The following is a 13,496-nucleotide window of genomic DNA, read 5'->3' on the forward strand; positions in this document are numbered from 1 at the left end:
TGCTTTTTATTATGATTAGCCATAATGGTAATATTCAAACATACAAAATATTATTAATTCAATGGATCACTTTCATTTTGCCACCAGCCGATAATAAGTTTCTTTTGAGTATTAAAATAGTTTATGGCTCTATACTTCGTTGTATACATTTAGCTAAAGACGGTACATCGATAAAGCTTTGTTTGCTCAATTTTAGAATACGTATATGATTTAGGCCAGCTTCACTATATTGCAAAAATCTCAAAAACGAATAAAAAATATTCTTATCACTAAACAAGTACAACAATACAATAAAAAACTTAGAAAAAAATATAAACAGCATTGTGATATAATAATGTCGTGTCATATGTTTTAGTTGATAATCATTTTTAATAAATGTGTCTCTGTTAACCTTATACACTAAATCGATGAGAGTACTTTTAGAAAAATATACAAAATGCATTATTCTCATTAGTATAAATCACTTGTGACCACAAACTGTGCGTCAATATCATTTGCATAGCTCGAATTATAGTATCACTGAATACCACTGGCTCTACACACACCACTCAATGTTTAAACAAGGAACCCATATGGGCCACTGACGCGAATGTGAGCACGCATGCTCTGCACGCTGTTCATGATCTTCTTCTGGTGGCCGACGAGGGTTACGCCAAGAGATGCTAGCTGGTGTACAGTGAGATCTACCACGGCATCCATGTCTGTGATACCAGCTGCGCGGAATTTCTCTATATACCGCGACATTTTGATACATTCCAACCATTCCTCGACAGATGAGAATTGGACCAAATCTGGCGTATCACCGGCAAGAGGATCCGCTGAACGATTTTGTGCTATTTTTCGCAATGTATCAGGACAGCGTATAAGTTTATCCAAAGTCTTCACAATACTTGAGAAGGTTGGCCTATGCGTGCGTTCCTTTTGCCAACAATCTAACATTAACTGGTATACAGCTTCCGGGCAGTCCATAGGGGCTGGTAAACGGTAACCTTTCTCTATTGATTTAATTACATCCTGATTACTCCAGTTCCAATATGGACGTTCGCCAAAGCTCATCACTTCCCAGCAAACAATACCCATGGACCAAACGTCACTGGCAGAAGTGAATTTTCTAAATGCTATTGCTTCCGGTGCCGTCCACCGTACTGGTATCTTACCACCGCGTGTAGTGTATGCCCCGTCGGCGGTAGATTCTATTTCGCGCGACAAACCGAAATCGGCTATTTTGCATACTAATTGAGAATTTACAAGTACATTTCGTGCAGCAAGATCACGATGTATGTAATTCATCTCAGATAAATACTGCATCCCTGTAGCTATACCACGTAGCATCCCTACCAATTGTAGAACACGGAACTTTCCGTCATTTGCTCGTAGAAAGGTATCTAAAGAACCATTTTCCATAAATTCAGTGATAATCATTATAGGATTGCACTTAGTGACGACACCCTGTAAAAATATGACATTTGGATGTTCAAACTGGCCCATTATAGAGGCTTCTGCTAAGAAGTCACGCCTGGCTCTTTCGGTAGATCCAGGCTTAAGTGTTTTTATGGCGACGTCGATTTCTTGACCGCAGCTAGCCGGCACCTTCAACTTACCACGGCACACATCGCCGAATTCACCGCCACCTATTATTGCCTCTATAGTAATACAAGAAGCATCAATCTCTCGAGCAAACTCTCTAACTGCCTGATTGGGATCTTCATATGTATGAGGATCAATGTATGTTCTAGACCCTGTTCCAGCAAAAAGTGGTGTTGTGGCGTTACTGCTAGTCTTAGCAGGTCGTTCTGGACCTGTATATACTTCGCCGTTCCGATAATTGAGAGCATTACAATCATTTGGTTGTTTTTTGTCACATTCATCATCGGCTCGGGACCGCAGGAAAAGGACAGTAACAATAATAGCCACAACACAAATGACTACCACAGCAACCATTACACCAGCAACTAATCGTACTTGTGCACCTTCTTCTTCACCTACAAAAGTTGTTTCAAGCACAGACCCTGTGCGTGCATATACTATACCACTGAATTCACCCCAACCACGTTTCATTTTGGCCCTGACTCGAATTCCATATTCTGTGTCTCTTTTTAAACCAGTAATGGTAATATGGGACTCTTTCGTGATTTTTAATGTGGTATTAGCACCCTTCTCCAAATTATCCTTTGGAAAACATTTCACTTCATAACTTTCTATAGCATCATCTGGATCAGATAAATCAATGGGTGGTGGATTCCAAATTAAAGATAATTTATCACTTTCTGCACTAGTTACCCTTAATTTAGATACAACACTGACAACAGATGCTTCAGTAACAGCCGTTATCTCCACTTTCTTTGGTTGTTCGCCAGTTAATTCTGTCACACCATTCTCTGCAAACACTTGAAATTTGTACTCTGTCACTGGATCAAGACCAATCACAGTAACTCTGGTGGAATTTAATCCTGATGAAGCTGGTCTATATTCAATATTAGGACCACAATTAGAGCAATAAACTCTATATGTGACATCATTGCGACTTCCATTTTTGTGTGGGGGCTGCCAAGCAAGTGATATGGAAAATTGATCTGCAAAGGTTACTGTCAAATTGTCTGGTGCTGATGGTGGTTGAGTACATGGAAAATTTTTTGGATCTTTCTTAGCTCTATAGAAGCCAGGAACACATTTACATTCAGATGCAGCATATGCTGTGGACTCAGAATAGTCAGGGCACAGAGTACAGAGATCATCTCCTGTATGAGACTTAAACTTCCCTGGAGCACACTCCTTGCATTGTTGATTATCTCGATCTGGTTCATATCCAGCACGACATTTGCATGAACCACTGGGCAAGGTCCATTTACCATCACCCTTACATAAATAAACTGGAGGGGTCTCACCTGATGGAGTCTCAGCATTTTCCACACATGTACCATTGGCTTGTTCTATTACTGTGACTTCTCTGCCTGTAGGAGTAGCAGGGAATCTAGCAAAGTTCACAGTTACTTCAGGGCATGTTATATAATACACCTTTACTGCTAATATAGATATGCAAGCACCCTGGTCTCTGAATGCAAAGTATACTCCTTTCTTTGTGACAGCTATGCTTTTAACTTCTGTATTTATGTGTACCTCAGAATTGGTGTTGAATCTTCCTTCACCTGCAGCAATACGGCCCACCAGCTTATAGCTCTCAGGCTCCCAGGGAGGCTGTTCACGAGTAGCAACATCAAACTCATAATACAACAGACTAAATGTCTCCTTACAACTGAGTGCATTGCCAGGAAACAGTGAGCAATCTCTTATTGTGAATTTAATTTCTATATAAATTCTATTTGCATTTCTTCTCTCTATAAATGGTGTCCACAGCCAGTTGTTAACGTTGTTGTGCGCGACGTCACACACTACGTACGACCGCCAGTTGATTTGTTTTTCGAAGTCCGTATAGGACTCCTCCAGCCAGCCGAGGGTGCTCGCCTGCGGGCCGTAAGGGAACCTTGTCCAGGCCAACGTCGCTTCAGTGGTGGTGTCGAGAAGCAGCACTTGCTCGGCACGTACGTTCACCGCCGCGAACGCTACGGCCGCCACCACCGTGCAAAACCACATCATCTTCGTATCATCACTAATATTACACGATCACCTATACACGTCGTTCGCGATTTATAAACCACACTAAATAGCTGCAGTCTCACTACATAATGAACAGTTTTACAATCCGAAATAATCAGTCAACAGTTCACTTTGTTGGGAATAAAGGACGGTGCCGTCATTTCACTTCACTGCAATGTGTGCATCGCCATGAACGACCGCGGAGTGCATTCCCTATAATCTCAATTCTAATCTCTAGCCAAACTCTGTTGTCACAGAAGATCAGTTATCTAAACGCGATTTTACACATTTGTGTGTGAGAATTTTAATTTCTATTGATCCCGTGTAACACAGATGAAACTCTTGACATGGACGCGCAGCAGTTTTGTGTGTTGCCATTACAGAAAAATTGATGTTTAGTGCAGTGTGGTGTTGACCTCAAAAAACTAACTTTCTAATAAATAACATTTTGTTTTCATTGCGAATACTTTTAAATCGGCACTAATCACAGGTATTAATTTTACACGAACAATTAAATTCAATATTTTTCACAACAACACATTTATGATTTATCTTTGACTTAAACAATAGCTAATAGGGACCAGTGGATCTAATATTGAATGATTTTTAAAATAATAGCTGATAAATCTCGCCTATATATGTAAAACACATTTTGTCTTAACAATTCTGTTTATAGTTAGTTGTCAATAACTAAAAGTAAACTATATAGAGATGATTTCAACTCTATTTTCCTTATTTGGAGTCGAAGCCGTAAAGTAACGTCAACCTGATGCAAAAGTATGCTATATTAAGTACAAACCAACTGTTTAATTTTTATGAAGTCCTTGGTTTTGTTTTCGTGGTTACTTTGGTACTACCACATTGTACTAACCTTTATTTAAGAGGGCACTTCTCTGCGCGCATTAAATTTAAGTTCGAAGCATTCATTTTGTACTGTTCCCATTCCGTAACCTTAGGTATCGCCTTACACAAGTCAACTCCAAAATATTGATTAAAAGTACTGTTAATTTTTAATCAAAATTTTGGCGTTCACTTATGTTCCTCTCTACTCGGTGAACTCTATTGATACAGTAAATATAAAGGGATTATTAGTTATTTTAAAATTTCATTATAACTGCTATGTTGCTTATTTTTTCAAATTCTTATAACTGTCTTGCATTGTTCATAGGAATGAAATAAGAATAGGTCGTTTTGTGTTTATTAAAATCGAGGTTTTCTATTACGTGTGTTAAAACCAACTGGTTGAAAAAATTTATCTCAATAAAAAATTGGTCTGGATAAGGCAAGTAATATCAACTATATGGCAGATATAGTTGATATCAGTTGCTTTATCGAGGCCAATTTGTTATTGAGATAAATTTTATTCTAACACTGCTGTATAGAAAGTGTTCGGGCAAGTTTCCCCAAAATTTTAAACATATTTATTATTTTGAAACATATCAATTGAGTTTCTTATCAATCAACTGAAGTCTCTAGCATAAGCGGCTGAAAATGTTCTATAGTTTTTTTTTAAGTTGAAATTATAAAAATAAAAACTAATTACATAAGATATATCCCATTATTACAGTTATTTAAGGTCCTATATAATTTAACTAAATCTTCAGTCATTTTCGATGGTTCGAAAAGAGTGCCAATTACACAATGCCTTATAATACTAAGGTTGGCTGCGATTTTCCTATACTTTAAGTAGTGCCAACCTATGAAATGCAAAGCACATTACTATTATATAGTTATGTAATTATGTACACTAAATATATGTTTAATATAAAATGGCGTGTTTAATATGACAGCATAATATGTAATTTGTAGGAAATGTGTGTCAATACAAAATTAAATTTTCGTTTCCTTGTTGTATTTTTATTGTTTGGTTTACATTTTTCCAGGAAATTAAGAAAGTGTATTATATGAAAATGAATAAATAATGACAATTGCAATATTTATTTTTCCCACAATCTTATAGATAGTTACAATACTGATTAATACTTAATACAATATCTAAGTACATACTTAAGTATTACGATTATACATGGACAATGATACATTTTTTTTTATAATTTATGATAATGACTATCTATATTGTACATATTAGATTAGATTAAAATATAAGGTACAATATTATGCCCTATACTATATGAATAATACATCCCATATATGCATAGCACGACGATAATCTATCCAGGCCAAATAAAAAAGTTTAAGATAATCATAAAACGGGACAATAAATAGAATATGTAATTACTTTCACCCAAAATCATGCTATTGGCACATACAACAGAAAGTATATTCTTGACAAGTTTTCAGCTAGACATATCTAGGTGAAAACTTGACAAACACACTGTTTTGAGTAAGTATTTAGTTATTATAGTATTTAGTTTTTATTAAAATGTGGTAAATTCTGTTTTTTACTTCAATCACTATCTTTATTTTGGCATAATTAAATTCTATATTTCAACCTTTAATATGACTTTCTCAAAATACACAAAAAAATGGTAACATTTTTATAATTTAGGTATACAGGAAACAAAGGCTTGAAGGGTAACAATTTGAACAGTATGTAGGAGAATCATATAAAACATTTAAATTATAACTATATACATTGAATGTTGCAGTAAATAACAAGTATCTGAAACAATAGCAACTCCATATTATTTTATTAAACCTATTGTATAAATAAATTACAGTATTTGAGAATGTTTTTATTGTTTACATACTTAATCATGTATATGTATATATTAAAATATTTCATAACCTTTATATTTATAATATTCTTATAAAAATAATGTTTTTTAAATTCTATATAAGAGTATCATAACATGAGTAAATAAATTTAATTTCAACTATATACATGTTTAGTCAGACTATAAAAATAAAGAAACTAATTAATTAATATTTATGAGATAGATTTAAGTAGTACAAAATATTCTAGACAATGTCTTATATACTATTACAATTCAAGAGATTCCTCTTCTACAGCTAAATATAAATTAGTTAAGCTATCGAACACATGATTTGATGCTGGTGGTTTCTCAGTTTCATTATCTGCGGTTATAAGCACCGCATGCCACCCGGCAGACCGGGCTCCTTCATAGTCATTCTTCACATCATCTCCAATATGAAGGGCTTCTGATGGCCGTACAGATTGATGACATCTCTCCAGAGCATGTCGGAATATCCTCTCATCTGGCTTACTGTAGCCAAATTCGTAAGAAGTTATAACAAAATTAAATCTATTAATTATACCAACATTACGCAGTACATCATAGAGTTGTGGATCAAAGTTGGATAAAACACCGATTGGAATTCCCCTTTTCTGAAGGCTGTTAAGTAACTCCTCACCTCCTTCAGCAGGATACCAGCATTTCGTGGTTTTATAGTCCTCTATCAGTTGACTTGCAATGTTGTTCACATCTGAAGCCACAGGGAGGTGGCCATCGAAGGTTCTCTTCACTACTTGCCGCCACCATTCGTTCCAACAGATAGTGCTCTTCCCAAAGTTGGGATATTGAGCCCATACGGCGTCGTAGTTAGTTACTAACCTGGATTTAACATCTTCGTCCGTGCCTTTAAATCCATAATTGCGAGCTACTGCAGCGTAGTACTTCCACGGCGGTATACGAAATTTTAACAGTGTATTCGTCGCATCGAAAGTCACTAGCTTTATATTTTGTAACCCCATTGTATTTCACTTCGCCATTACTCTGCATTTTTGTTACTAAGTAGATAAAACAGTATCATATTTCAAGTTTCACCTATTGACATTTAAACGTCGATAACACTAAATTCGCAACGCAGCTTAAAATTCGCTGCAATTTCTACATTTTCAATACTACGGGTAATATTAAAATTCAATTATATAAATATTATTATATCCTGATTCATATATATCAAACAATAAATATCGATTAGAAACTAAATAAAATCATTTTAATTTCGATTTCGTAATATACCAAAAAACAGAAAATACAAAATTGATGGAATGAATGATCTGAAAATAATCAATCAGTGTATGAGTGAATAATTAATATCATTCGTCTGAACTATGAAAACAGACTTTTAACAAAATGAAAATTGTGTTGCAAGTTAATCTATAGACGGCAGCCACCACAGAGAAAAGTATATTTGTATTCAATCGCAGTCATTCTATCATATGCCCGACCGTCAATCTTTTATATCAGTAATGATTGACAGTTGCATTATATATAATATTCGTTTATATTTTATTATTGTCGCTTGAGCAATTGAGCACTGTTAATTCTATTGTACAGTTATTATTAATTCAGGAGATTGAAACGAAATTATATATAATCTTTGAACATTATACTACTTGTTTATCTTGCAAAATTGTAAAATGGTGTATGTTAAAGGAGGTATGTGTTTTTTTCTTGTATTCTATATCTTACATCTGGTTGTAGTTTAGGCCACGTCAGTTTATTATGTTTCACAACTATATTATCTGAGAGCCTTTTTTAGATACATCTTGTTTAGATGGCTTACGAAATCATCATCCTTTATGGGCCCGTGTTATCCCAATATTGATGTCCTTGACCCAGTATGTTACATATGAACAATGGTAGTATCTATTCTGTCTAATAAAAATAGCAAAATTTTTTTTTGTGGGTGATTATGGAATGGCGCACCCGCCTGCGCTAACGGTTTACGCTGGTGGGGCACCAGTGGAAGATGATAAGATGAATATGTGGTCAGATGGTTTCCATGGGGAACCGCGTGGAGGTCAACCTGACATGGTATATTGCTAGCAATGAGATCATCATTCCACATTACTAACAATCCCCTTTCCCCCCAGCAAAAATTATTGAGTCATTTAAATTACAGTGATCAACATTATTTACTTTTGTATAGCTCATACAAATTAAAAGAAGGCAAATAAAACGGGTAGGATTATATTTTTTGTTTGTAGTGAATAAATATAAAATTATTAACACAGTTAAAAAAGCAGTAATAACATGTAATGACTATATTTAGTTACAAAAAATTGCATTTCTACAATAATACCACTTGTGCAAAGATACTTTACATATCCACTAGTCCTTGGTAGTGTACTATAGTTTGTTAAGTAGAATTACTGGATTAATTGGTTTGGGCTGTGCATAGGTTCTGTTATTATAAATGTGAAAGTGTTTGTCTACCTCTTACCTTTTCACAACTGAACAGCTGAATAGATTTTAATGAAGTAATTCTAAAAATAGATTGTATTATAAGGAATTGAACCACTTTTTATCTCAAAATAAAACAGCAGATGATGTCACCAGTAATAAATAGTTAGGGATTATTTTCAAAGGAAACCAATGAGTTTAGTTTAGTAAGTTCAAGTTATTTATTTACAAGCACAGTATTGTTAGAATCTACTTAATGCCTTGATGTATCTCATTCATACTATATTTACCTTAAAAAATACTAGTTAACAGATTAATTGCTATATTTATTTAATAAATTTTTACAGCTTTAATCAGGCGAACATAGGCCTGTAGCACAGCTAAATTCTGTGCTCAAAATCTTGAAGTACAAAAGCAGCTCCAATAAGGAGCAGGAATTGAAGGATATATATTGTTAACTGCATACAGACTGTTATATAACCACTCCTTGATGAGGTAGTCAGTAGCAACATCAATTTTATTACCATGGTGAATGGAATAATTGAAAAGTCCGTGTTTCAATGGTTTTAATGTCAGCCCAGAAGTTTATTCAGAAACTTTTGTGTATAAATCTAAATAACATCATGTTACAGGCTCACACAATTGTTTTTATTGTCTATATTGATACTATGAAATTAAAATAAGTTGTTCGTGCTCGAATGAACTTTAAAATAACTAATGCATAGTGGCATTTTCTCTTCATTTTGACACAGTCTACAAATTTTGGTCAAGCACTGGAAGATGATAGAATGCTGCAGATTAGGTCAGATAATCCATCATAGTAACATCAGAAGAAATCTACCATGACAGGGTATAGTGCTATCACTTAGACTACCTCCCATTATTTTCCCATGCTACATGTTTGACAAATTTGTTGAGAACTAACTTTAAACAAAGTAAAGTAGTAAATTCATTTGTTAATTTCTGTTTATGGTATACTTTTCAGATGGCACTGTAGTGCAGCAGAACTCCTTTAACATCTTTGGATGGTTCTGGGGCATGATAAACTTCTTTTATCTTCTGTAAGTGTTTCTTTCAATTTAACTTAATATTAATAAAAACTTGAGGCTCTTTCCTGTGTGAGTTCCTGTGGTCTCACACTAGATCTTATACAAGACAGCTTATACATTGTTAAATATATGTATTACATAAATAAGAATCACCCATACCAATATAAACAATCACACATATGAATACAAATGTTTGTATTGTGGGAGGAATTTCACCCACAACCATCTGTAGTAATTATTTAAATTAAATGTTTTATTGAGTTAGTTGAATCATTATTTCAAATTAATTTAATATACAAGAATCTCACACAGGTTTTTCATGAAATTACTTATCCAATTTTTATGAAAGTGTATATTTGGTAATCCTGGTAGGTAGGATGAAATGTTGTAGGATTTTTTTATAAACCTAGTAATGGATTGGAATGGCCTATACATTAATAATTTACAACAATATAACATTTGCCAGGTAGGTAGTAATTGATAAAATCTGTCTCTCTAATTTTATTTATTTAATTAACACTATATAAATTACTAATTTGCTTTATTATTATTAAACTATTTCTCACTTCAGATTCCAAACTCTCATCAACCCAAACTACAGTAAGCACGGTGACAAGTATGTGAGAGACTTCCGACCACCGGGCAGTGGGTAAGTGTAATATTTAACATAAGATACATAGAAAACAGCCACACCAATACAAACAATTATGAACACAAAAGTTTGTACCGTGTGAGTAATCGAACTCGCGACCATCGGAGATAAAGCTGACTACTAAAGCGTCAAATGATCATGGAATGGCTATATGCACTAACGATATTCTCATATCGGCTGTTTATACGTGATATGGAAATACTCTTAGTATAGGATGATATGGGAAAGCATACACTGAGCACAAGTGCAAATATTATAGGATGAGCATAAAGTCACGTCAGTTAACTCATTGTGACAAATACTTCGGGAGGAGGAAAGGGGATTGTTAGTAATGTGGACTCATGACACAATACTAGCAATGTACCATGTCAGGTTGACCTCCACGCGGCTCCCCCTGGAAACCATCGTGATAAATTTCTGATGAATTTGTCACGATGGGCTAACTGACCTGACCTCATGCTCATCTTATCACCCTCCACTGGTGCTCCGCCAGCGCAGGCGGACGCTCCATTCCATTATCATCCATAAAAAAAATACTTCGGGAATCAACCATGATGGTTTGCAGAGAAAATTCCGTGAAGGTGGACATGACATTGGTACATTGCTAGCTATGTAACCATTAATCTCCATTACTACAAATCCCCTCTCCATATATTAGATGTTAATGCTTCCAATATGCAGCAAGTTACTTGACTAGGACCATCAGACACAGGTAAAGTCTTGATCCTCAACACAAATCCGAATGGGCCGGACACCGACATGGCCGCCTGTATGACAAAATGCATTACAATAGCCCACCTCATAAGTGTACTGTCTAAGTGTAGATTGCGTATTGATCTTAACAACCGGATTTAAAGTTATACATAGTCGAGTCCCTATGAAGGTCCAATAAATTTTGTGTTAAATTTAGTAAATTCTTTCACAAATATAAAAATTGGTGTGTCTTACTTATACAAAACAATTAAAAAAATATATTTAAAAATAAATATTGTTCTAATTTTACGTCTTTATTTTTAACGGGCTGGTGATAATGTTAATTATATTTATATTTAGTCCTGTACTGAATTATATCTGTACTTATCAACACAGGATATTGCTGTTTCCTTGAATCGTTGGTGTTATATTAAATTGTTAGGATTTAAACATTTTCGTGAGCGAGTCGGTTAGAATGAGTGTCGATGTAAAAATGAGACAGACTATGGTACGATTTGGGAATGCGGAAGGGACATAAAAACGGACGAGTATATATATATATACAATTCTGCAATAGTGGATGCCTGAAGTTATCAGAGGTGCGCCAGGCTAATCATTATTCCATTGACGTATATTGCCTGACATACTCACTGACTGATATACTCACGTCGTCATCACATACCATTAGAGATATCAATCATGCATTACCATTCCCAAGTTCTAAGGTATCATGCCTCTGTACCCTATCTGATTCTTCGACCGAAATAACTTACAAGGCATGTTGCATATTAACTAAATAAGTTAAACGGTAACCACACAAACTTAGTCCTTAATAAAGATTTACAGATTTTGTTGCCAAGGTGAAGAGGAAACATCACCACACAGCCTATGTGGCTGTAGCCCACTCAAGCATAAACTAATATCTCCTTTGAAAAGCACCGTCTTTATCGTCAGGAGATAAAAACCGTTGCTCCTATGAATATCTTTCAGATCTTGTCCCTTACGAACCTAGTACTCTAAATAATGATATCTGGAAAAAAATACGAGAATACCCATCAATAAAAAGACGACACTAACGACGTTTAATAGAAGGTAGACTGCGCAAGGTTGTTGGGGAGTTTTTGAAGTCTAATGGTGTTTTTTTATATATTTTCAGTCCACCGAAACCTCCGAGTCGAAAATTTGGCGGCTTCGGCCCATCGGGATCGGGGCCCTCTGCCCCACCCATGGGCGGCTGCGGATGTGGCGGCTAAGTAACATTCCAAAATCATCATAAACTCACTCAACCCTATAATTTGTCCTATATATATTTTTAATTCTTCCAAAAACTAAATTTTATTCTTAGTATAAAAAGAAAATTAAATAGGATTTACTTATATTGCATTTATTGTTAATAAAAATAAACTATTATTTGATATTTGTTTTTGCTTTTGACCAGCTAATATTGCTTCAGAGTATATATTATAGTAGATTATAAATAAATCTATATATTACATACATGCTAATCAAAAAGGGCCCTCCATGTGTTAAGTAGTTGGGTAAACTGAAGGTCATCAGCCCTCAGTGAATGTTGTTTTTTTTTTTATGTAAACACGATAATGTGGGCATCATCATTTTTCAGTTATTACACATAATATTCTTACATCACTCAAATCCGTGACCAGCCAGTCAAATTTTGCAACAAAGCCAAATAATGGCAAGTCTAATGTACCGATTTGGTTAAATATGCTTTGAATGATTTGTTATTTAAATCAAATATAAATCTTTATTCATATAACCTTTATTACGGACAAATAATTTATGTGAAGTCAAATCTACCGCTTCAATTGATATTGATGTCGAGATTAGACTGTAAAGCCTGTACTGATGTTGTCTTACAACAAGATTCTACCCAGATTACTTGAAATATAAGGTGGCCTCATATTTTGTTATGTTTGTAATATATTTGGTTGCCCTGATTGTTTTATCAACGCAAAGCCTAAACCACGGGTTAAAAACAAAATATTTTGGTAGTTTTTTTTTTGCAATTTATTATAAAAACATCTCCATACACTAAAAGGGAATTTTAGAAATTCCACCTCCCAATAAACAATGTTTTCAAAGTTGATGCATGTAATGTTGCATAGAAGCTTACAATTAGAAGTAAGTAATATGTGTTTCAGTATTTAATGACAATTTTACACCAGTGAACATCAGTCATTTCTACAAAATATGAAAAATAAAAAAAATCAGTTTCTCTGCAAAGATAAGTTTATATATGTACGGACATATATGAAACTCTATACTCTTATATTATCTTTTTTTAAATATCACGTTTATTGAAGCTGTAAAGACCTGCTAAGGTCGACAGCTTTGCAAAAATATATTTTTACAGCTTCACCGAATTAAATAGCT

The 13,496-nt window shown here is 34.5% G+C and overlaps 3 protein-coding genes across 3 annotated transcripts; 1 reads left to right on the forward strand and 2 right to left on the reverse strand.

The window, feature by feature from the left end:
• Positions 1 to 390: 390 nt before the first annotated feature.
• LOC131849240 (ephrin type-B receptor 1-B) lies at positions 391 to 3,594 on the reverse strand. The gene is made up of 2 exons (XM_059199270.1): positions 1,839 to 3,594; positions 391 to 1,799 (listed from the first exon to the last, which is right to left on the reverse strand). Exons 1-2 carry the CDS (start codon positions 3,592 to 3,594, stop codon positions 556 to 558), a joined length of 3,000 nt encoding a protein of 999 aa, XP_059055253.1. The 3' UTR covers positions 391 to 555.
• Positions 3,595 to 6,488: 2,894 nt separating this feature from the next.
• LOC131849237 (rhythmically expressed gene 2 protein-like) lies at positions 6,489 to 7,693 on the reverse strand. The gene has a single exon (XM_059199266.1). The coding sequence runs from the start codon at positions 7,268 to 7,270 to the stop codon at positions 6,539 to 6,541; it is 732 nt and encodes a 243-aa protein (XP_059055249.1). The 5' UTR covers positions 7,271 to 7,693; the 3' UTR covers positions 6,489 to 6,538.
• A 121-nt stretch (positions 7,694 to 7,814) lies between these two features.
• LOC131849238 (selenoprotein K-like) lies at positions 7,815 to 12,446 on the forward strand. The gene is made up of 4 exons (XM_059199267.1): positions 7,815 to 7,961; positions 9,694 to 9,769; positions 10,329 to 10,406; positions 12,259 to 12,446. The coding sequence occupies exons 1-4, from the start codon at positions 7,943 to 7,945 to the stop codon at positions 12,353 to 12,355; spliced, it is 270 nt and encodes an 89-aa protein (XP_059055250.1). The 5' UTR covers positions 7,815 to 7,942; the 3' UTR covers positions 12,356 to 12,446.
• Positions 12,447 to 13,496: the final 1,050 nt, after the last annotated feature.

The sequence above is a fragment of the Achroia grisella genome, unplaced genomic scaffold, assembly GCF_030625045.1.
Source record: "Achroia grisella isolate CSIRO2021 unplaced genomic scaffold, CSIRO_AGI_Agris_v1 utg640, whole genome shotgun sequence".
NCBI lineage: Eukaryota > Metazoa > Arthropoda > Insecta > Lepidoptera > Pyralidae > Achroia > Achroia grisella.